Raw genomic sequence first — 26,693 nt, 5'->3', positions numbered from 1 at the left:
AAATTCTTCCCACTAATCCGGCTAACATAATTTATAAAATTTGAATGCTCTGAACTCTTAATTTTTTCTGAGACTAGTGTCTCAATCTTCCCATATTCACTAAGATCTGAATTTATCTTAATAAATCAGTTCTGAAGTCCTCTTGCCATTTGTGCATTTTATTTCGTCTAGAAAGCACACTCAAAGCATTTCCATAATTACTTATTTCGGATTATTTACAATAAAATAATATCTTGCATTTGAATACTGTAGACCGTATTCGAGTATTCTTCTGTTTCGAAATATTTACAATAATATTTCTTTTCTAAAATCGAATCGAATATCTCCAAGCGTTAGCTTAATAATGCTTCAATATAGAGAGGTATAAAACCGGTCTATAAATACTTTAGAGCTAAACGCATTTATGGAAAGGGATAAAATTGAAGAGTATGAATTATTCAAAAGCAAAGAGACAATTGTGTCTATAACATTCCAAGGTAATTTTTTACCGTTAGATATGTAGACACATGTATTTTGTTTTACCGTATATACTTTTCTTTATTCGTAATAAAAGACTTTTCTTACATATGTAGTTCCATTTTTCCATGGTTTCTTTCAATAGGATTTATTATTACATACTATATCAAATATCGCAAAATTTATTAATATAATTAGGTGTACAATTATTTTAAGAAAAAGAAATTTGTAATTTGATTTCCCATGTTTCAGCTTTGCACCTAAATGTTGAAATAAAGTAGTATATTTGCAATGTGCAGCATGTAAACGAACAGTTGAAACTAATTTGTAACAGCAAAAATTAGTACATATGATACGTAAACTTTAGAAAACCTAAAATAATTAAGGGTTCGTTGCAACATTTCCTATTCATAATTATTATCGAGCGTGGGTTGGCAACTATTATATAGCTGATAATCGATCAGCTAAAGTTCGTACTTGTAGATTTATAATGCCTAGGTTAACCACACTTTTATTTTAATTCTTTTCATCGCATACACAAAAACAACTCCTCGCAGGTTTTAATAAGATTTATTTTCCGCATTTTATATTAAGAATGATTTTATCAGCATAGAGATTGAATAAAATATGCGAAAATGTGTGTGAAAATGTTTCGAAATGCAGTTTTCTGCCCTGTCATTCATTTGAAATATAAAAGGAGCAATATTTCTCAAATGAAACTTAATGAATGTTAGACATTCTTTCCTGGATAATTAGAAGGCTACATGATGTTGCTATCATTAACTGTTTAATCACTTTTGGCAAGTACGCTAGGGCTACCTGCATAAAAAAGGCAAGTCTTCGCACAGGACTTTTTGACTCTTTAAAATATGCTAACTCGTATACCCGTTACACATGGGAAGATCTTTGAAAACTCATGCAAACAGTCTACGCAGAGGATCGTACACAGTTCGAACTATCATTATTTAGTGGTCCTTAAGCACCAGACTTTGTACAATCATATTTATCATTTTTGTTTTCAAGCCCTTATATGGATAGTTATTATGGTGAATATTTCTTATTTCATCTGACAATGATAGTTCAAGAGGTACTTATATTTGTGATACGTTTGTGTATATCGATAAGTAGTATGAATCCATTAGTCAATGATGAACCGTGCAAGCTCAATAATTATTTGTTCAAACTTAAAAACGAGACAGAAAATAAAATAAATCATAATGCGCGCTCTATGTTCTGCGCCTAGCACTTTTATACTTTAGATTCATTAAAATGATTTCATATACAAATGTGCATAAAAATGTTCATTGCCAGATACTGAAGCTTCGATTAAGATTTAATGATAGTATTGGATCGGTATTCGGTTTACGTAGTGAGTCCCGGGCTAATAACCGGGATATTAGATTTAAGTAAAGAGTCCCGGATCCTTGTATAAATCAAGATTCTGCTGATGCTGCATCGAAAACTAAATTTATTTTAAAGTAGAATATTTATGAAACTGAAATATTTCAGACTGACGGTAATTTATTTTCTGTAGAAAATCACAGTACAATATCGTCCACCTTCCGTATTTCTTACAATTACTTACAATACTTAAGAGGCAAATAACTTAATTAAAAATATTAGTTTGATCTCACTGAAAGTATCTTGCAAAATGCACGAACTATAATTTCATCAACGAATAAAATCTATCATTACAGGAAACACAAATACACACACACAAAAAAAAAAAAAAAAAAAAAAAAAATCCCCACAGTTGTTTACTTACAGGCGCTTCACTATCCACAAATATAAATTTTCATACGTTAAAAACATCTATGAAAATAATTAAATTAGATTGCAAGCAACTTATTAAAAAATCGTAGTTATCTTAGTGTACTCCCATTTACGCATTACTGTTACCAACGTATATACTTCATATATGATATTTAAGGTTTTAAATACGGCTCATAGTAATCTCATAACAATTTTAGATTCTCACAATTCTCTAAAAGTTTAATTTCAGCATGCTGAGAAATATAAAACTTTGGAACTAACTTACCGCACAAATTAATTTAGCAGCATTTACATTTGATTACACACATTGTCTTCAAGGCATTAACAATATTCAACGTTCAAGGCAAGATCAACCGTTAGCAGTTTGTAAATTAGACTCTTATAATTGGTCTACAGAAGTTTGATTGCTACAATTGAGTGTGTTCTGAAGATGATGCTTGCAGTACCTATAACTTTGAAACACTGACAAGCTACCCACTCTAGATGACAAAACTTTTGAGAAATGTACATTTCTAACATTTTTCACGTCTTTTCTTGGAATTCTTGAAACAAAATTAAACACGAAATATTATTGGCTACATATGATAAGTGTTTTTGAGTACCTATTTTCAAAAAAAAAAAAAAAAAAAAAAAAAAATATATAGGTTAACGTTGACTCTTTAATGCAAATTTATGTATAAGATATCAATACCCGTCAATGATCTCTCATAGGCCTAATAATCACTCTCCTCGTAATTGGATAAATTTCATTAAGGATGGGTAAATATAATATGCATAAAGTGTATTAACTTTCTAAACAGCGCTATTTTGCCTTCGTTTTGAACTTTTATGCTTATGAATTGCATAGTACTTTAGGCAATTAATCAATCAGTAAATAAAAAATGTACGTGATTAAAAGAAAAGTGAGATTGAGATGTGCTTCACGACCAAGTTTGTCATAAACATGCCCTGGTTTATTTCTTCACTTGCACACACACCCCCCCAAAAAAAGGGGGGAAGGAAAGAAAGAATATATTAGGTGAACAATCACTAGAGCTCAAATGAAGAGCAGTGATAAAGTAACCTGTATAATTTAACTATTACATACGTTTAATAAGATAATTCATTCACAAAAGAAAGCAGTACTTATTCAAACTTTGGCACATGCTGGTATCAGCTAAAAGTATTTTCCGAAGAATGAAATGTAGAAGCACAGTGAATACAAAAATAAGTAACATCTTTTCCCCCGCTGAAGGTTATTATTGTTATTTTAGCAACTACTATTATTTTAGTGTCGATCAAAAGCATTAATTTTAATGAATACAATAGTAAGACATTTTTTGTCTGTAAGCAAAGTAAATATTATTACATTTAGAAACTGTTATTGTTATTTTAGTATTGATCAAAATATTAATATTAACGCATACAAAAATCGGAAATCAGATTCCTGTTGCAGAGGATAATTATTAATATTTTTTAATTATTATTGTCAATATTTTAGTAAATTATTTTACAGCAATATTTCTGTTATACCTTATTATTTCCGCAGATTATTTAATTTCAGCAAATGCAGCGCAGTTACAAATCAACATCTCCTCCCGATATTTATGAGCGTAATGACTCTAGTAAAATATTTATATATATGACTCAGCTTTGACTAAATGACTTTACATATTCATAGCCCTAATTCAGCGATATCTTTGAATAAATTGCTTTAACAAAAGAAAAATTAATTTAAGATAAATAAAAAATGCTTTAACATTTATTCTTAAAATTCGAAGAGATAAAAATTTAACATCAAAATCCACTTAAAAAAAAAAGGAAAAATATTTCTATATTTATAACTGAGAAAAATTCAACATCTGCCTAAAATCAAACATGGATAAAGAAATGAGAGAGAGAAATAATAAATGTTTCTCATTACTTGATGTTTCTCCATAATTCCTCAATACACTGGATGTTGTTTTCAGAACTAACTGTTTTGACCACGTCTTTTGACGGTTTAATGCCGAACCAGACACTCAATTAGCAGCACTGCAACAGAGAATTCTTCGTTCTTCATATTTCACTGGACTTCATTGGTTGGAAATCGCTGTTTGGGAGACGTGCGGGTGATGAAAGAGTTTCAAGTGCCCCTTGCGTAATTCGATTCTGCTTGGTTTCGTAGACGAAGAGTTGTAGCTAATGAGTAAGTGCAGATACGCCCTCAGAAAATATCGTATTCTAGCGCTCGCGAATAGACGAATGCAGAAAACGCCACTTGCTTACAGCTGAGATGAGGAGATACAAATAAGGAAGTCTAGCTACGCTTCGGTTTCACTCAAATTTTTTCTTTATGCTATTCTTTTCTTGAGCATTTCTGTTTTTGTTTATGTCTTTATTTGTTTCACATGTTTTCGTTTTTAGTATAGTATCTGACATATATCCTGAGAAATCGCCATAAATTCAAACATCTGAGTTCGCATTTTCCATCAAACAAATAAAGAGAACAAGTTCGAAAAGTTTGCAGGAAAACATCTGTATGCGATATCATATTTCATGAATTTTTCTACTTCCGGACAACATAAAGAGGGCGTTGTAGAGATAGAAGATAAAAATAGTCTTGTTTATGTTCGGAGTCCTATATTTTTTATTTTATATACTATATATATATATATATATATTCATTTTGAGAAATTACGTTATTCACACACATTGAAGCATTGAGTTAAAATACAAATATTTGATTTCTTTTAATGACAGAGAACAGAGGTGTGCCTAAGTACGTTTTCACCTGAGGCAAGAGGACAAACGCACGCTCCTATACACAACGCACATTAATTATATTTGTACGTTTTTGTAATCAAAAATTTATTTCTTTTAAATCCTAATACCATAATTCTTACAATAATTCTTATTCTCTCTTGTTCTTATACTGTTATTTTTATTCTTATACTATTATAATTTTCACACGGTTTATAAAAAAACATTAAAAAGTATTTTCGATACTTCAGTAAAATAACTGATCGTGAAAGTGCGCAATTAATATAGAAATGTACTTCACTAACTTTCAATCATAATATTTTATAAGTTAAATTTACTTATTCCTATGTTGCAAAATTGTAAGTTTTCAAAATTTATTTCATTATTTAATTCATATTTTACAGAGTGTATACTCATGTTTGAAAATTTGTCCTGAACAAGTGAAACTTTTATATAATTTTCTTTTATATTTAAATTTGCAAAACCTTCTTTCACCAATAGTATAAACATTGCAAACAATTTAAAACAACTTATAATTTCAGATACGGTTGAAATAAATTGTCCGTTTTAAGATTTTAATCGTTTTAAGTTACTTAAAATCGTTAAAGCCATACTACCCATTTTCGGCGCCATATTGGTGTATTTGGGCTTACTTATTTCCTCATGACTTTAACTCGATGTTAAACAAAACAGAACGATCAAGAACAGCTTATAGAATATTCTCCTATTTCAAGAAAAAATATTATTGGAGGAGAACAGGGCTTTTTTTCTTTTCTTTTTTTCGTATGAGTTAATTTCCTCAGTTTTACTGCATTCATCGATTTTAACACAAGGGACGGGTAACAAGGTATTGGCACATACCACTGTTATGTAAATATTTCAGTCAAACATCGTGTTGTGATTTATTTGAGTTCGTTATACTCAATACTCTGGTTCGTTATACTCAATACCTTTTCCCATGGCCTATAGAGACCACTTTTTTTTATGCATTGGAGACATATTAGAACATAGTCAATTATTCTGCCAAGAAGGAACAGAAAAGCAAATCGACAGAGTCCGCCCCTTTCTACTGCACACAGAGTAATAAGTTTTAGGATAGTGGACTAAAGTTCCCAGTCTCCCATTTGAGGATTAAAATTTCTTGGTCTTTATTTTTAGAACTGAACGAGTGAAACATATCTTTCCCAACACCTAGGAAAATATTAACCCCTGATACCATAAAAAAATAAATCGTACGCAGTAAACAAAGGAATGCATGATTCGGCAAACCATGTTTTTGTTCGGATATCTTTTTCTTCCCTGCATGATCAGAAATTCGTCAAAACAAGCAAACAAAACAAAACAAAAAGAAACGAAAAATCTGAAAAGGTTAAAATTTTGGCATCGCCAGAAAGAGTCTTCTCTTTTAAAAGCTTTATATGCTTTCACCTCATTGGGGTGATGACGATACGCTGCACTGTTGGGTGCGACTCCATGTGGTAACTCAAGTTGGTTGCGTTTGTTAAGGTTGCATATTACTTATTGCATACAGAAGTAAAAAACCCTTAATATAAATCTATGATAAGAGCTATTAACAATACATATCAAGATTGAAGGAATAGAAACAATTATTGCATGTTATTGGCTTCATTACGTGAGGATCTTGTTACCGAGTCCGAGTCGAGAGTTTAGGAATATTCTGAGTTCTTGCCTTGTCTAAAACAGTTTGCAGTCTGAATCAGTCACGCCCTCTTAATTTTTCGGTTGTATTTTACGTCATATGATTCATTGTCGTTGGAACGATATTAGAAGGGAGCAACAGGATTATTGGTCGGTAAGTCTCCCTGAAATCGAGAGGCTTTGGAGGCAGACATAGTGCAGATCGCTAAAATCCTGGTGGCACTGACTGCGAAGTTATGATTCTTGTAATATCAAGTGGAGCCGTAACAGAACGAATTGGTAGTTCTGTAATGTTGAGCCTGTCATCTCATACTTTGTAACAGCTCGAACACTGCAACTTGTGAAAGACCACACATATAAATTTTTTACCTTTGTGTGGGGCGCTGCATCGCAGTTGATAAATCTGTTTTTGTACTCACCTTTGTTAACTGTTCTTTCTTTTATTATCCTATTCTTCCATTATAATGCAAAATAAAATGTTCATTGTTTTCTTCAAGAGCTATGAAACTTCCGATCACGTAATATTCTGAAAAGCACTTTAAATTAACTCTAACATCCCTGACGAATGATTCGAAGCGTCGGTTTTCCTCTGAGGTAACCGAAGTCGTAGCATCTGTTTATTAGAAAGTCATATGGGCATCAAAAGTGATTAGGCGAAAACGCTATGTTCCAGACTAATAGCTCTTTTGGGTTAGAAAGCGTTAAGTGGTATGACTATAAAAGACAAGTCCTTTTTTAGTATCCAGAATTATTACAAATGCGTAGTTTTAAGAACTATATATTTCTGACGAAATGCCTGGAGTATTTATATCATTGGGATAGTTAAGCTCCTTCTTAACCGAAACCTAAGGGAATTAATTTGTCATTTTTAAATCTTGAGATTTGGAAGTGCATAAAGAAATTATTTGAATGCAGAAACTTTTCGTAATACAGTTCATAAAGAAAATTATTATAGAATGAAATTCATAAACGTTAGAAATCGAAAAATTGAATCAGAACAATTAAAAGACACTACGTAAATGCATGGCCGGTCTTAATAAATAAATAAATAAGTAAGTTTTTGTACGCATTAAATTGTAAACTCGTTTGTATAACAAAATAAAAAGAAAATAAATCCTTCCCTGATTTATAAAATTTCGTTCCCCTCATTGCATCAAACCTTAAGGACTGCATATAGATTTACCGTACCACCAAACTTCTAGTTGGAACTTTTTCTCTTGAGCACACTGCAATCCAGCTATGCAAATTACTTCCTTCGAGACGTATTATAAATCATCTTATTTAATTAAATCAAAAGTTTCCGTTTTTAGCCTGTTTATTTTAATAGAAACTGCAGTTTTTCTGCTTAAGTTTGCAATAGTATTCTATTTCTATAATTCATTTATTTCAAAACTCTTAATTTTTTAAAACTTACACTGTGTAGTTTTCCAAAGACTCTGAATATCGTACAGGGCGCACCTTTGTTGAATCTAAAAGCTTAGATGTACAGCCTAACAACAAAAGGCAGAAAGAGAAGCGAGTTGATGTTTCGCCGCGGAAAGAACGAACATAGTATTTTGAAGGGCTCTCGAAAACGAAAATATCAGATTGAGATGCATTGAGAAGGCCTGTCGTATATTTTCAGGCAGGCAATGTCAGCATTGTAAAATACTTTTCCTTATGTATAAATGAATGCCTGTAAGTAAAATTTAAATGCTTTATTGTTGAGAGGATATGAATCAAGAACCACACACACACGCCATGATATTCAGATCTAGTGAGGGCATTACTAGTTAGAGAAGCAGGAAGGGAATGTTGATAAGAAAGTTGTTAATAACAAACGTATGGAAAATTTGGTTGCCTAAACCCTTTTGAAACAAATATTTAGAAATTTAGTTTATTATATCAATATTACAGTCATGAATCTTTACAAGACTCGTAGAACATCATGTTCCGTCAATCTTTCACATATGTTTGTCCAGATTTTCTAGAGATTAAGTCTTATTTTTGTATAGGTAAGTTAAAAAATCTCAATCTAATATTCTAAAATCATGACCACAAACTTCCAATAACACATCCAAACTTCCAATAACATTTAGTGCTTCCAAGTAGCATAGTCTTTCAACAGATACTACCGTGCAATACTATAGCAGGAATTTGCGCACATTTTGTCAAGTCCATTAACATAAATGCTTTGAAAACCCTTCAATTGCTACTATTTTCTTTACTCAGAGCGTGATAAGTTTTAATAAATAATTTAATATATTACAGGTGCAATAAATATCTAAAAATATTTCCGCATTTTCAGTCAGTCCGCATTTTCAGCCTAGAGATGACATTCAGAGGACATCTAATTTATCTCTGTTGCAAGAGTGGAGATATGCTAAAAAAGCAAAAACCTTCAACTTGCATTTCTACCTTTTCCTCCAATCTCTTAGCTTCTTCAAGTCAGCTGACCAGTACTCCCCTCCTTTAACGGCTCCACCTCCTCAGCAACTTAGCATGTCAACTATGGAAAGCTCATTCGAAATGACTCGGGAATCTCTGGTACTTCCGGGCGATCAATTAATCTGCTGAAATTACTGTGAACAATATGCAACGCACAACTAGTACTCTGTCCATATCAACACAGGATAGGACTTCGCCTTTGTAATACCTGCTTTCGTCACCTGACCGAAAAAAAAACCTTATAAAGGAGGCGGAGGCCAAAGATGGTTGGAAAACTATGATGTAGCTCGAACTATATGGTTGGCAGGCCGCGAACATAAAGCGGCTCCCGAAGCAATCTTATGCAGCTCACGAATACATTTCAGTTACGTATTTGTTGCAAAGATTTCAAGATTTTAGCTATTTGAAGTTCGGGTTTACATTGTTTTCATTATCACTGAAAACGAATATAACTAGCGCACCAAAAAATCTAATAATTTGCTAATTAATTAATAATTTGCTTTTATAATTTTATTAATAATTTAATTGATAATTTGTAATTCTAAAAAGTTGCTAATTAATTTAAGCTAATTAACTTGCAGTATGATGAAAATGTTATACAAAAATTTGAAGATACAAATTTTGGCAACAAATAAATAAGTTACAAATTTTTGCGCTAAGAATAAGCCTTTCAATTTTTTTTAGCCTAAAGGAGCGTTAGCTCAGAAGGACTGTTAATTTCGTTTTGGCATTTTGCGTCGATTCACTTTTAAAACTGTTGCCACAAAATATTATCGCTCTGGGCTTTATTTTAAATAAATTAAATAATGAAGAATCAGCATAAATGTATGTATGTTTCTCGCACTGTGATAAAACAACGGTACCTAGAGCCATCAAATTTTGAGTAATGTACGTCTAGATCCGAATATGGGCATCTGGAAACCCGAATTTGGAATTTGTTTTACTATTGATTTCATATTTTGTAACGCTTTAACGAATTTTTGATTAACAAACTCAACGATTTCAAAGCGAGCAATGGCAGCACTGTACGAAAAAAATTTATCTCCAGTACGCGAGACTGTATATCGAAAATTCTAAAGATATGCTCATTTAAAAAATATTTTGCGATATTGCTGTTGATTTGAATTTTATGGTTTAAGTGCAAAGAACACGATGTTTAATAAATAAAGGTAAGACACAAAACGTTAAAAAATGCCCCTTTGGGCGTAATGTAAAATCTGAAAGCTTTCAGATATAAAATAAATAGTCTTTTCTAGTAATGACAATGTCTATTCAGTAATATGTATAAATTTATTTCATAAAGATCTCCGTTTTCTTCCTCTAATAGGTCTGCAGTTGGGAAACAAAAGTCAGACGGCGGAATAAGCCTTTGCAAAACAGTTAAAGATATATTGTACTTTATATGAATTTAAGAAATAATATTGTAAACATAATATGTGGTTGGTACTTTATATGTATAAAAAACTCACGTTTGTTTAAAAGACATACTAAAATAGTTTCACGTAGAATTTATTTTTTATAAGCCAGGGATACTTCATCAGAAATCTCTTGAATTTTTTATTCTTTCCTGTTGCATTTGCATTTGTACAGTTGTGACAGAAACCTTCAAAGTGCACATTAGTATGTACATTAAAACTACATAAAATTTAAATCGTTGAGATACTCTCATCCAAGCATTTCAAATTCTTATTTGAATGCAGTTAAGTTTTTACTTTTTACTTATTTAATTTACCTAAACAAATACCACTCAGGCTTTAAAATTTTTGTTTCCACTCAAAATTTAAAAGCTATTGCTCAGGAATCTCTAACTGATAAAAGATAAACATGAATAAAAAAGCAACCGTTTTAAAATATCTACTATAGAATTAAGAAGATCGAATACTGTTAATTTCCTAATAAGATCCGTATGCGTTATTGAAAAGAAAAAGAAATTGTTATTTAAAATTCATCTTTAATCTTATTCCATAGTTTGCTTTTTATTAAAGAAAAAATCTGATGTGGACACCACATGACTTCCTTGTTCGGCCTATTAAATTACACACAATTTTTTTTTTTTTTTTTTTTTTTTTTTTTTTTTTTTTTGCTGCATTTCATTTAAACTTATTTTCTCGAACTTCATTAGAGATGTATTTCTCGTTCAATTAATTTAGTTCTCACTTCGCAGCAAGGTAAATATACATAAAACCTCAAAATATCCTTATTAAAAATTGGAAAATGTAGAAAAACGTAAAACACCAAATATATCTAAAACAGTTTAAAAAATTTATTTTACATTCAAAATTAGAGTTTCTACGCAAAAACAAGTAATTCGGCCAGCGGGCAAGAAGGTTCGGTGCACAAACCTGAAAGTTTACTTTTTGTACCTCGGCAAAACGACACTGAAGGTGCAGAAACTGACTTAATTCACTATCATGCTAAGTTTCAAATGTAAACAAATAAACAAATGGCTGCTGCGTTAGGCTTAGTTGCACTTAAACAACTTTTAAATTGTTGATAATTCTACCACTGTTGTATGCAGATTAACTAAAGCCATAAAAACCTTAACCGGAACGTAAGAACAACATAATTCAATCACTTTTGAAGGAAAAATTTCACAATTTACCACCTTATAAGAATGAAAAAAAAAAAAAAAAAAAAAAAAAAAAACTGAGCTCATCGAGCCGAGTAACAGAGTGGATATATATATATATTTACATACTTTTGGTGGGGCCGATTGCAACCAAAAAGGATTGCAACTGCATGTTATAGCGATCCCATATACGAAATGTCAACGTTCTGCCACTGCTCGTTTTTGAGTTATGCGAGATATATACATACGTACGTACAGACATCACGAAAAAATCTTTTCTGAATACATTTAAAACATTTTTAATCCGTTTTGAGAAAAAGAGACCTTTATTCTGTCCGTACATACACATGTCACGCAAAACCATTATTCAGATGTATTCGAGAGTGGTCAAAATGGATATTTTCATTGACATATGATATCCGAAATTTTTTGCGATTACAATACTTTACTTTGTACAAGGAAGTAAAAGCTGTCTTGTAACATGTTAGTTTACAGTTCTAGCTTGCTGGCGACATGATGTGTTAGCGGCAAGTATATGAAAGTAATATAACGTGTTTAAAATGTTTTTGTAAAATCTATGATTCTGATCTCGCAGAAGATTTAGTGTAGACTACCAGCTTCTGCCAGATGCTAGTATTAGCTTTTTCAACAGAGAACATTTTGCACCAACGACGGGGGGGGCGGTCTGGGTTTTTTAATATATATTTAGGATTCGATTCACGATTCTTCCAGTTATTACTAATTTGAAGAAGTAATCACTTACACTATGAAAGCATACACGGGGAAAAGCGATAATTCCTCACGTCTGTCCTAGCTTGAAAGGCGAACGGGGAGAAAGCACGTTAACCAGCCGACCAAACCCAAGTGCTGACTTTTATCATCTACTTTAATTCAGGTGCCGATGTAAAAATTATCAGGTTTCTTTCTGAAATACGAAATCTGAAAAATTAACTATATGTTCTTAGGGATTCGATCTCAGGCCAATTCGATTAGTAGCTAGCCGGAACGAGCTTAACACATATCTACACGGCGAGAGTTCTCACGAAAGAAAGGGATATTTTCCTTACTCTTATATTTAGGATTTCTAGCAAATATTTAGCAATCTAAAACTTGGCTGATAGCTTACTAGTTGTGAAATGGAGTTTCTGTGCGTTAAATTGATTTTCCATCTTTACTTTCATCCTGAAAAGCAATGTGCTTAGAGACTGAAAAGAAATCATTTCAGACTTGATAATTTGGTTCAGTGTGTTTAGATCAGATGCAGAAATATAGCTTTTGCATTCTACTGAAACTGTATTTTGGAATTTTTTTTTTTTTAAATTGCAGTCTAGAAATACTTTTTAAAGCTTGTTCATGTAGATGCTTTATCATTTGAATATTATGTACTAATAAATTTGAGCATACCTTACTTAAAAATGATCTTGCATGATTCAATTTTCAATTTTTCGACTAATGTGATATGGCCCAGCAAAAAGAATGTTATGTCTTAAAAAATGTACTAATTATATTTCGCGAGCAAAAAAGGTAAGTTTTGTTAATGAAGTAAACATTGAAATATTTAATGTGTTTATTACTTATTGAATGGGGTAGACAAAACATACAAGCTTAAGGAATCTTTTTCCACTACTAAAATTATGTGAAAATTTAGATGATCATAGTAGTTTACATTGTTTTTTCTTTTTGGTCTATTTTTCTTTATAAGTATGAAACTAGAACAACATTTTTACATTAAATATTTTGTGCTATTTTGTTAAAACACATATAATCATTTTTATGCATACTTTAATTTTCATTATTATTAGTTTGATGAAGAAAATTGCAAATGTGTTTCTCATAAATTGCTTTTGAAATAGAAATAGATTTGTGAACAAGATTTATGTAATATTAAAAGTACTAGTCTTTTTGAGAGTATAAAAAGTGAATTTTTTATTTGGAAAAAATATTTGGAAAAAAAGTGAAACCTCATATAGAGGTTATTTTCTTAAATGACAGTGATACATTTGTCAGAAACATAATTAAATAGCAGTACTTAAAATCACTCATAGTTTTTTAGGCTACAGGAAAGTGGAATTGTGGAGTTGATTGTTTTAGGGAAGTTTCACTGTATAATCAATTGATTTAGGTGTAGTAATTTTTACGTGGGTATGAATTTTGCAGAAGTAATTGAAAGTTTTTACATAACAATTAAAACCAAAGCTTTTCGGATCATGAGTCTTGTAAGGGCACTGTTTTAGCATTGCTTTCAAATATAGTTAGAGTAATATTTAAACATTATTTTCTTTCATTAGTTATACCTCGGAAATGGTAGTTACAATTTTCTGCACTAAATTTATTTGTTTGTATAGATATTAACTTAAATAAAACAAATGTAACTATATGTGCTATATCCGATTAATTGCTATGAGAGTAATTTTAACTGCATTTGTATAAGGCTGTACAGAAGATTTACTTATATTGCTAAATACTGCACTATATAAATTTCATTTGGCATTGTAAATACAGAAAATGCTCAGCATGAGGTATTTTTATATTATGTAATCTATTGTAAAAAACAATAGCTACATTTTCAGTACTTTAAATATTTAGAATTTTTATGGTTCAAAATAATATTTCTATACACTTTCTAAAGTATTCTTTCTACAATAGAAATCTAAATAACTTATGCGTAAAACACTGACTCAAATTTATTCCAATAATGCATCGCTTTAATTAAATTTATATTGCTTTGAGATGATATATAAAAAACCTTTTGTAATAATAAATTATTAATATATATATGTAAATGGTATTTTTATATATTTTTCGGGTAAAGTGCAGAAACGCCCATGTGCCCACCAGCGGCCGAGCGGTAAAGACGCTGAACACTGGTAGTTCGGTCCGAGGTTCGAATCCCACGAACGGGCTGGCTGCATGGGCGTTTTCGTGGTTTTTCCCATGTGTAACGTGTATACGAGCCAGTTTCCCTTAGAAAGTCCTCCACGAAGGCATCCCTCCCTTTAGGCAGATAGCACTCGTGTACTTTGCCATAACTGAATAATCCAATCCAATCCATGCAGAAACGCCCACTTATTTATTTGGCGTTTGTTTGGCGCTTTTTACAAGAGTAAAATAAATTGGATTTTTGTCAATTTTCTTTTCACTTTTTAAGTGAAAATAGGTCGATGTGTACATTGATAAAGTCGAAGGAGTGCGCAATGCCATTTTTGTGCAATCTGGGATGTTTTTTTAAGTGAAAATAGGTCAATGTGTACATGGATACCAAGTATGTGCAGTTCTTAAAAAGGTGCCAAGCAGTGGGCGATTCTACACTTTCCCCATTTTTCTATAGGAATTTAGTTTCATTAAATTAGTTATTTAATAAATAGATACTTATAATTATGTGTATATGAGTATATTCATACTTATTCATATAGATGGAATTTTTACAGTACGAAAGTTAATCTTTTTTACATCAAGAACTACATATAGTATAAATACCCTTTATATTATAGATTTTATTTGTGTAAAATCTATGGAAGATTATATAGCACTAAAAGTGAGATACAGAATAAAATATTATACGCTATGAGATATTTCCTTGAATTCCCGAACTGTGCGTTGAGAATTGATATTTGTTGAGACTTGTAAATTTTAACGTTCGTTTTGTTACAATATAATTTATTGTATTTTGAGTATTATTAAGTTTATTATATTTTATCTTCATGTTTCATTTATCTTCTGAGAGATACAGGTAACATTCAAAGTATTGTAATAAGGGGTCGACACAGTGTTTGTATGTTATTATTTCTTCACTACATTATATTCCAGGATTCATTCTTTCTTCCACGCAAAACATCTATGTGTATGCGTGTTATAATAAGCTGCAGGATGTTACTATCAGTGGTAAGCGAGCTTTAAGGGGATAGCAAGTATGCTAAATTTGAACTCTATATTCAGTTTCTAATTTGCAAGTCCCTTATTCTTTTTGCTGTATACGCACACACTATGATACGAAAGTTTACTTCACAAGTAATTATTAATATCTGGAAATGGGTAATGCTTTTTTTTAATTGTTACCCCGACATAATCTGCCTTGGATTCGACAACACCGCGATAGTGGCACAGCTTCGTGGCCTCCTTTCCATTTCCATCATAAACGAAGGAAGTTTCTAGTGTAGGTAGGTCAAGAAAGTCAATCAGGAAAGTTGCAGAACATGAAAATGTTTTACTTTTACATGCATTTCGAAACTTCAAAGGGTAAAGAGAACGAACGTATTATACTTTTCCCAAGGCGTTTATAAGTTATTTAAGATACGTCAATGCAAAGTCCATAAATTTAGTTCATTTTCCTTGTTTTACTTTAATCAACTGGAGACTGAACTGAGGAAAAAAAACAATTAAAGTTTAAATTATCTTTGCTTACATGTCGATATCTACATCTGCCAGCATATCTAAGCCTCTCTTTTTCTCCCTTACATGCGCGCGCGCGCGCGCACGCACACACACACACACACACACACACACACACACACACACACACACACACACACACACACACACACACACACACACACACACACACACACACACACACACACACACACACACACACACACACACCACACACACACACACACACACACACACACACACACCACACACACACACACACACACACACACACACACACAGAGACAGACAGACAGACAGACAGACAGAGAGAGATAGAGATATAGATAGATAGATAGATATAAGATTAGGTTCAAAAGAAGCAAAAATGTACGATTTAATCTTTTAAATCCTTAGCAAATAAGAAGTTTTGTTTGAAACATTAAATAGGGATGATTAATTTTTCAATATGTTTATTTTTTCATGTATTAATATTTCATTGCTACTTTAATTTTGATACTTTTAACAAAGATTTTACCATATTTCTATCTCGTACAATTGGCATTTTGAACTACCAAAATTTCCATTTTTACTTTTAAGACCTCTTAAACATACCCCACCCTACACCTTTTACTTTAGATAGGATTGTAGAGACATTAGAATTTTTTGGAAGCCAGAGAGATGAAAAATTAACAACCGCCTTCGCCGGGAACCGAACCACGGACCTCTGGAATACCGGCCTAGCGTGCAGAACCACTACACCACGAAGGACGCTAGGAAAGTTGGAGAAATACCTTATATACTCCCCTTTTTAAAGGGCGACTAGGGTTTTAGGGGACCTAGTCGCCAAATCCTGGGTGTGGAGAATCATCATCCACAACCCTTTTAGTTCGGGCGCCCCTGTGGAGACATTAGGATTTTTTGGAAGCCAGAGAGATGAAAAATTAACAAACGCCTTCGCCGGCAATCGAACCACGGACCTCTGGAATACCTGCCCAGCGTGCAGAACAAATACACAACGAAGTGGCTAGAAGCTAGGAAAGTGGGAGAAATACCGGTACTTTTCCGTTTTACCGGCGCAGGCGATAAAGTCGCCAATAATGGTACAACTGATGCCAAACGCAATATCCTCGCTGGTAACATTTACGCATCATTTTCAAAACAAATCGCGGTCATTTCTTATCAGATTGATTGTTTCTTTCAATACTGGCATACAATTACATAGAATTTATATCAGATAGTTCAATTTTATGCCCTAAGGCCATTCGCGGTAATTAAGTCGATTAGGATGCAATCACATCGCTCACCGGAAGGCAAAAATATAGGAAAGACAAAGTGAAGGGTTAAAATGATCAATTCTAATGAGAATGCATTAGCGAAGTAAAGCACTATGGTTTTACATAATTTCTGAGTAAGTTATTCGTACGAATTCAAATAATTCTTGCATTCGAAATTAAGATTTAATTTGAAATTAATGTAGATAATTATTAAGAGAATTAGATTTTTGTAGCGTAGTTTACGCGAGATGAGATCACTTAGGGTCACGTGATATGAACCAGCGAATTAAGATGTTGAACCATGAAAGCATACTAAATTCTTAAATTGATGTCTTTTTACAAATTTATGGTCTTTATTTAAAGGCTTTTTGAAAAATTTTAAACGATATTAAAATGTTTATGTCTTCAAAATAAAAAATTCTTAGAACTAACATTTTTTATGTGTGTATTACATGTTGTCGCCAATAAAGTCTGCTTGGCAAGATTTGCGCCGGCGAAACGGAAAAGTACCGAAATACCTAATAAGATAACCTTAATTTTTTGCGCCTTTTGAAGTTAATATTATATATATATATATCTGTACATACATGTATATGCTGAGTACATTAGGAATAGGTATCCTGATTATCCTATCAGAGGAAAAATGTATAGAGAAAATATTAAATGCGTAAGATTTTCAAGTTGACAAAATGTCAAGTTAAGTTTTTGTAAGGGAAGTTGAAACTTGTTATAACAATAGTGTAATCTTTAAAATTATAATTAAAAGAAACATAATAGTAGCAATGAAACTATTAGTATAAGAAGCAATGTAAAATAAAAAATGAAAAAATGATAAAAATCGAAATATCACTCTCCCCTATGTTTCAAATAGAACATGTCAAGGGGTAAGTATTTGAAATACCAAACTGGGTCGATTACTGAGTGCCGAATAACATGTTTCGTTCGTTGTTACAACTTGAGATTTTAAACCGTTTTAAATAAATTTCGGTTTTTGAAAAATAAGGTCACATGGAGTCTCACATTGGGCTCCGATTGTCTCCTACATGTCATTAGTACTCTGACAGTAAAACACACACAAAAATAAAATTCAAAATCAAAAACTTTTGGACGATAATACTCAAAAAATTAAACAATTAAATCGCAAATTACAGTAAAGTGAAAGAAAAAAAAATGATAGAACTGTACAAAAAACTTAGAAACACATTGAAAACGTAATTTACTTATTCATATAAGTTATTCAATATCTACTTATAGTCTCACTTACAAGTAAAAATGGTTTGTCTGAAAAAAATTAAGTCTTAACATTTTTTATTAAAAATTTTAACAGGTTAAAATGGAACATTTTTAAAACCTATTTTGGTGCTTTAAAATTAAAAATATTAATCAGAAATTATTAAATGAAACAGAAAGGTAGGTTGCCAAATTCTACAAGAACTCGGCTTGGAAGGGTTACCATATCGAGAAAACAATCTTTGATTAAGGATAAGAAACACAAGTACATAGTGTTACATTATTTTCTTCCTTCACGTTCGTACGAGGTTCGTAGATTTGGAATGAATAACGACGATACTGGATGAAGTATCGAAACACACTTTATTGGCCGGTATTAATCAGGACAGTTCCAAAATCTCGTTCACAGTCGTCGAACTGTTATAAACACGGTGACACGATCAGCGACACAGCTTTCAGGTTATCAGGCTATCACGGTGGAGACAGCTTCATGGCAAAGCACTAGAGTACAGCTCCCGACTCTGCTTGTTCGTTCTCGGAACTCCGCGTACTCTCGAGACTATACACGCTACAACTCGCGATGCACTCGATGACACACAGAGCACAGCTCCCGACTCTTCGGTTCAGTCGTTCCCGGAGCTCAACACGCTCTCTCGACGATGCACTAACCGCGATACACTAAGAGACTCCTTCGGTGCACTCGACGACCCACTCGGCACTCGCTGCCCGGCTGTCAACTTGATCGACTCCGCACGGCTTGCTAGGTGAGACACGTTCGATACTAACTCTCAGCGTACCAGCAGAGTTTATACAGCTTTTGACTGGTGTTCGAGAATTTTCATGCATACACAAAATGACTTTTGGATGGCACATCTCTATTTCTATTATAAATGTATATTTCTACGAAATTTCATTGAAACCTGTTCATTAGTTTTCCAAAAATTGACAAAATATGCAAATTCTCTTCATTTTGCATACGATTATAGATTGCTGATAGAAGAGCAATCTACACTCGTGTGGACTTCGGTTGTTCGCAGGACTAATGTTTAAACATTTGCCCTTGCAATGGTACTACTGTTAGACATATCCTCAGATGAATTCAAATAATCACACTGCTGGATGTATGGCTACATTCAGCGATATGAACAGTCTCCACGAAATCTAACAGCACCGTTCGAGGAGGCAGATGTTTAAATTATTAAAAGTGAATTTATATGGAAGTCTTTTGTTGACGGCATCAACCTTTCGACATACATGCCCACCAGTATGATTACTGGTGCTAAGACTGCAGTGTTTATGGATCATGGAATATCAAAGAATAATTGATCAGAAGGGTGCCTCTCATCAGTCAACCTGTATTCCTCAACATATTACTAAATAGCTGTTGTTAACTACATTTTAGGAGTTCGTTTTAAATGGAAACAAGGCCTCGTCTTTAGTCATCTTTAAGAACAAGAAATGTACGACTGAACTTGCTTTAGAAATTCATGTTTTTGAACCTGAAAACGCCTATTGAACATAAGCAGTTATAACAATGTGGGTTGATTTAACGTTTTTTCTTGCTTTGCGAGATAGCCGAAGAGGTCTACCAGTCTGGGATTTAGCCAGCGCTCACCGCACTAATGAGATGAAGAATTAATTTTCTTGCAGAAAGAAGAATAGATTAAATCATATTTCTCGCAGAAATGACTACCTGTCTCTAAGCTCTTTATTTTGCAGTAAACAAGTCATTCAAAGACCGTTTGCAGTTAAAAGTCAATGACTACTGAATATAGAGTGGAAAAAAATCAGCATGGACGTTTTTGAAACCTAGCCTACAAAAGGTCGTGACTTTGGTAAAGAATTTATAGGATAAATTCTCTGGCACTACGAGTTGACAACAGCGATAAGAAGTCCTCATGTAAGGAGAGCTCTTTTGTCAGATATGAATGTTTATATCCAATGGTTGTACAAAAAATGGAATCACGAGAAATTCAGGCCGAAATTCAGCGTTTAGAGATTTTTAATGATGTTCCACAAGAAGATGACGCGATTGTACTTAAATAAATACAAAATTTTCTACATTAATTTAATTAAGAAAAGTAGATTCTTGAATACCTCATTTAATGTAGATTGTTGTAAACAGATAAATGTTAATTTTTGTGAATTAAAAAAGTAAGATATCTCCTGAAAATAAGTCCTAATATATCTTTCAGAGCAAAGATTAATATAAAAACCATCTTACTTAAAAATGAGGTATTTAGTTGTCTGATCATGTTACTGAAGAAATTAATTCAATTGACACCTTATTAATTTACAAATTTTACTTTTATATATGTATATGTATCTATGTAAGTAATATATAACTTTCAGAAATTTCTAACCGAAGAGTAGTTGCATATGAAAAGGTTGAATTTTATCATAAATACGTATAAAATAAATTTCTCACGTCAGCGTATCTTACTTAAAAACGAGGTACTTAGTTGTCTGATCATGTTACTGAAGAAATTAATTCAATTGACACCTTATTAATTTACAAATTTTACTTATACATGTATCTATGTAAGTAATTTCTAACTTTCAGAAATCTCTAACCGAAGAGTAGTTGCATATGAAAAGGTTGAATTTTATCATAAATACGTATAAAATAAATTTCTCACGTCAGCGTCACTTAACTTTTATTAGCACACAATAACGTCATCGTGTAATCATAACCATATTGGTCATATAAATCAGTATGCCGTATTAGTTATAAATCAGTACGCTATTTTGGAATCTAGTTAATTCCCAGATTACAAGATATGGAACAAATTAAAATTTTTGTAATTGACAAAATTAATTTTAAACCAATTAAAATTTTCATAATTGACAAAATTAGCTTAGGGCCTGGAATCTAATTAAACCCCAGTTAAAAGATATGGGATAAATTAAGAATTTGATGATTGACAAAATTCGCTTTAGCCAATTAAAATTTTTATAATTGGTAAAATTAGCTTCAAAGCCAATTAAAATTATTCAAATAATTGACAAAATTAGCTTTAACTTCGATTCGCAGTAGCAAAATCGGTCTTTTCACTGATTTTTCCCTTGCAATCTAAGCACTAAAATTTTATATAACTAATTTCGGTGCAAACGTCTTTCCATAGGGAAACGATTCTAAAGGATTGTGACCTAAGAATGTCTAAATGTAAATTAAATAAGTAGCTAGCCTTAACTTTTGGTTAATTTAAAGAGAACTCAGCAAATTTTGATGAAGAACATGGTAAATTGCATAAATTTTAAAAATAAATAAAAGTATCGCATATCTTATATCATCTCTTCGCGTAGTTGGAGACACAAGATAATGTAACAGAATAATCATACTGCTAAACTACATAATGAATACTGTAATAATGCCAAAAATTGAATTAAATTGAAATCAAAAGGTTCTACACATTTTTCTGCACTTAATTTATCTATTTGCTTATTAATGAAGTACAACGCTTAAATGGACCGAAAATAACTACATGGCGCAAGTTTGAAGAAATTTCAGCTTAAAAAGTTTAAATGATATATTGCAAGGTACAATATTAAAAATATTATTAAAGACATAAATTAAAATCAAAAGAAAAAAATGACAATTAGAAGTTATAGTAGCAGAATCATATGAAATGGCAAGATTTTAGAAGCTGTAATAATACCAGAAATAAACGGAATTGTAAATTACAAATATAATACAAAATAATCCAGAACGACTATGGCAAATTTTTTGATGTTTTGCATTATTCCCGCTAAATTTACTATAACTTTTTTAAATCCAGGGATCCTTTTGAGCTTATTTATTTTTAATAGTTTAATGTATAGTATACATATGAATATATTTAAAGTTTAAAAATGTATTTTTGAAGGCTAGCGTTACAATGAAATTTTCAACTCTATGCAGTTTTTTTTAAAATAAATAACACATCTACAATGCACTGTTAGATTTTCAGTTTCCTTTCACTCCTCTTCCTTTTCATTTTTAAAAATATGCAAAAAATATATTCTTTTGGAAATAGCATTTTTGAGCAACTAGCGATTCCTTATATTCTGTCTTTAATAACAGAAGGAAAGAATTCTGAGATTCTGCGAAGAAATGACGAATAGGAGGAGATATCAGAGTTACAGCCGTCGAATAAAAGCTGCCTGATTTATTTCGCCATAAAATTCACACTTCTCTGAATTCTTACTCGAAATATTCCAGCCTGAGAGCTAAACGGTGATTGGTTTTATTATAAATCTTCAATGTGATGTTTAACGATTAATATTTACAGGAATTTTTGTTAATATTCTAAAATTCCGAAAACAACTACATTGTAACCATTTTCTAGTTATTTAAAACAGCTGATTTCCGCAAATCCTTTGCAAATCCACAGTGTGGAAAATATTCCCCATTGTGGCAACATTTTACGATCTTAGAAACAGCAAGAATTAAAAACCTTTCTCATTTAATGACATCGAAAATAGTTAAAATGCTTTGATATGAGGGTCACTCTGAAATGTTTGAGATACTGATCAATGGTACGAGTTAAACTTACCAAATTTTAGGTTTGTCTCTAAGTAATTTTCTCCACCATCAATGCACATTTGTAGGCGAATTTTCCAAATATTAAATCCCTCGAACTACCCATTGCTTGACATCGATGAAAAACAAGCTTTTATAGCTTCATAAGTCTCCTATTCGAAATGAAAACGATGGACACGTAGCTTTTGTTTTGGATTGAAGAATAGCCAAATGTCTTTCATAGCGAGATTAGGAGAATAGGGTGTATGTTTTACCACTTTGATTTGTTTTTGTTCAATAAATTTGACTGTCTTAGTGAATCAGATGATGCATTATCTTGGAAAAGCACGAGTATATATCACCCTAATATTCAGTTCTTGAAGAATTTCTGCGCGCAACTTGGTGGTATATCATTTTACTGCAACTGTCTTCTGTCCCTCTTATTTGATGGCTTTGACATGTCTTGTACTTCTGAAGAAAAAGGCATACCTTACCTTTTCACTGCTCATTATCTTTTCACCATTGTTGATTAAGGTTCATATTCAAAGACACACACTTAACTTTCATGATGTAATGCAACGTCAATAAACGGTACGTACTTTTCGTCATCAGTTATAATTTTTGAAATAACGCAATGCCCACCATCATTCAGTAATTTTAGTTTCATTAATGTAGTTTCTTTACTGATTCTGACAAGCTCCGCTGTTTGGTGTTCAGTCAATTTATAGAGGATCCAACAACAAACTAGTTATTTCAAATGCTGTTCTTCATGAATAATTTTATATATAGCTGTGCATTCAATCTTAAGTTCGTTCTAGATCATTTATTGGATACAGCGATTATCCTTGATGAATACTTTTTGTATGGCTCATACGTTTTCTCGGACTATAGCTCACAAAGACATGTTCTCTGTTCAAGAGAAGATTTCGACCTCTACGAAATTCTCTAAACCATTTGAATGCAGAGTTATGAGATGGAGCTTAAATTTCATGTACTAACTGTAAACATTGAACGCATTCTTATTCATTAAGCACCACTTTAAAAATAGTAGAAAATTCAGCTGCATTTTTCTTTCAAAAATTAGTCTACGATAGATAGATTGCAGTTATTGCCACAAATTATCGTCTGTGGAAATAAAAATGTTCAAATTTACAAATCTAACAAATAATTGTTATAGAGCGTATTGCCTGCCCTTGTTTCAAACATTTCAGAGTTATCTTAGTGATGAGAAGAAGAGATTCGAAAATTTATTTTCTGAAGGCACTCTAAAAAAACCAAAAGCTTCAGTAAGAGATTATTTCATTGTAACGTATGGTTTATATATAATTATTATAATAATTTTGCAAACTATCACATTTATAATTATATTTAACAACTAGTAACCACATGCTATATGACACTTGAATTTACACTAAATATTACTCATATACTTTACTTTGAATATGTTAAATACTTTCAGAATGTATCTAATAAATAAAATAATTTTATAACATAGCGAGTTTGATGTTTACATGAACGATGGATTTGCTAAATAACTCATAATTGAGAAACTCGCCTGTTGTGATTTTGTCCGAATTAGGAAAATAAATATCATTCTCATCTTTTCTTATAAAAGGGTTCCACTGGTCATTCTGAGCATATTTTTAGCTGTATTATGTCAACAATTTGTTTCAGCCTCATCTGTTCGAAGCGAAATCAGTTACCCAAATTAAATCATCTCTGCAGATGCAAAATATGAAGAAAATGAATTTTGTGGTTTTCATTCATGTAAAAATATTTTTTTACAATGCAATCTTTTATTAAATCATCTTTTATTTACGAAACGAAATTCTTTGAAAAATAATATGTAACATAATAATAATATATAACAATAATAATTGCATCATTGCGCATTTCGCAAGTATATTTTAATCCTGAATCTTTAAAAATTCAGTATGGAATTAAAGATTAGTGCCTAAAAATATTTCGCCCCACAATCACTATAATTATTATCAGAAAATAAATATTGTTGTATGTTAATATCATAATTTAATGTCTTGGTAGAAGTATTTTTGAATTATTAAAGCAAAATCATATAGGTATTAATATCTATAGCTTTTTTTAATCTATAGCGTATTTATAGCATGATATTTATATCTATAGTATATTTTAATACTATAAAAGTAACATATTTTCAGAGGAAAATTTAGTACACGTTCATAGACACATTTCCGTTTTAAACGGGCTTTTAAAAATGTAAAGTTTACTACAATCATAGTAGGTTAATATGAAAATATACTTTCCATATTCATTTCACATAATACAACCAAAATTTCAGAAATCCCCAAGTTTCCGAATTGCAGTATAATTATGAAATGTGTTATTATTACACACATTACACATTTTCAGTTTTGATTATGATTTTTATTCGAGATTATGTATTATTTTAATACTTACGTGAGTTTAATAGACATTTGTTTATACCTGATTACGCAACGTCTTACTTGACAGAAACACATATGAATTGAAACTTCTTATGCCGTTACTAATAATATACTTTTTTCAAATTAAACAACGAAATAACTTCATGATTTATTCTTCATGCTTGAAAAAGTTTCTTTTAAACTTTTTACGCTTTTTGTTTCTAAGAGAATAAGTTTTTTTAAAGCCTTTTTACATTAAATATCCGTGCTACTTTCTCATAACAAACAATTTTTGTGGATCGGTATGTTAGACCAGCCATTTTTCATTAAATGCACACAATAAAATGCAATTGGATAAAATATTGTTATCCTGATCATAATAATTGATATTTAATTGACTGGGATAATTATTATAAATGATTAGACCTTTAACATCATAAAAGAACTATCAATAAATATGTATGAATAAACTTATAGTTAAACAAAGTTTTGAAATAATGAATAAATTCGAACATTTCCTCCTACTCTGTCAAAAAATTCTTCGTTTTGAGCTACAAATCCATAAATGGCAAAAAAAAAAAAAAAAAAAAAAGAAAGTTTAACAAGTCTTACCTAAAAAGTGCAGCACTTTCCCTTAAAAGTGAAAGCGAAATCCAAAAGATGCGACTAGCTAGAAAATGAATCCGTTCAAAACTAACGAGAGCTGGATTTTTTTTCCTCCTGCGAACTTTGATCTGAGTCAGTTGTCAGTGGCTCGTGCGATTCCGTAGCAAGACGAACTATTGGTATTAAGGAGATTCATATATGAATATTTTTTTCTACTGTTTGTAATAAACACTAGCAGACTGAACTGTCGTTCTACCAATACCGTGACACTGCTCTAATTCGGGTCTTTCGTCTAACACGGCTATCATATTTCATTAAAAGGAAATGAGAAGTGAAACCAGGTAACGACCTGTTAAACTGTCACTTCAAACAATTAAGTCTTAAAGGAAATGTGGTGCTGCCATCTATATTTAAAAACGGTAACTATACACACAGCTAAAGCTATTTAAATGCAGTGCAATCGAAATATACTCACAAAAATACGTGAAAGAGAAAATTAGCGAACCTGCACTCGTAGTATTTATAAAGGACACTTTTTAATATATAATTCATTATACATTAGTTCGTTAGTATTCTTAACGATAGAAAAGAAGGTAATACTTTAGTATGTAACTTGATATAATAAATTTAAATCTTAAATTATAATCAAGAGAGGTAAATTAAATAGAATTAATATCATCCCACAGGGGCAAAATTACTAACAG

General features: G+C 31.6%; 1 protein-coding gene across 2 annotated transcripts in view; it reads right to left on the bottom strand.

Annotated features, from left to right (window-relative positions):
- Pka-C1 (Protein kinase, cAMP-dependent, catalytic subunit 1) overlaps positions 1-26,260 on the bottom strand; it is a 581,879-nt gene extending 555,619 nt beyond the window's left edge. Inside the window, exon 1 of one of the 2 annotated variants that reach the window (XM_085808130.1) lies at positions 25,996-26,260. Coding sequence is in view for 1 of the 2 variants with exons in the window: in XM_085808129.1 (XP_085664255.1) it covers positions 4,133-4,147 (15 nt within the window). In the remaining variant the exon portion in view is untranslated. Of the gene's footprint in view, positions 1-4,132; positions 4,343-25,995 lie in introns of those variants that run through there. The other variant, XM_085808129.1, reaches the window with a different exon arrangement.
- Positions 26,261-26,693: the final 433 nt, after the last annotated feature.

The sequence above is a fragment of the Stegodyphus dumicola genome, chromosome X1, assembly GCF_044657685.1.
Source record: "Stegodyphus dumicola isolate Sdum_Otavi_A_Nest chromosome X1, ASM4465768v1".
Taxonomy (NCBI): Eukaryota; Metazoa; Arthropoda; class Arachnida; order Araneae; family Eresidae; genus Stegodyphus; species Stegodyphus dumicola.
The sequence above is the reverse complement of the archived record's forward strand: the minus strand, read 5'-3'. Positions and strand labels throughout refer to the sequence as shown.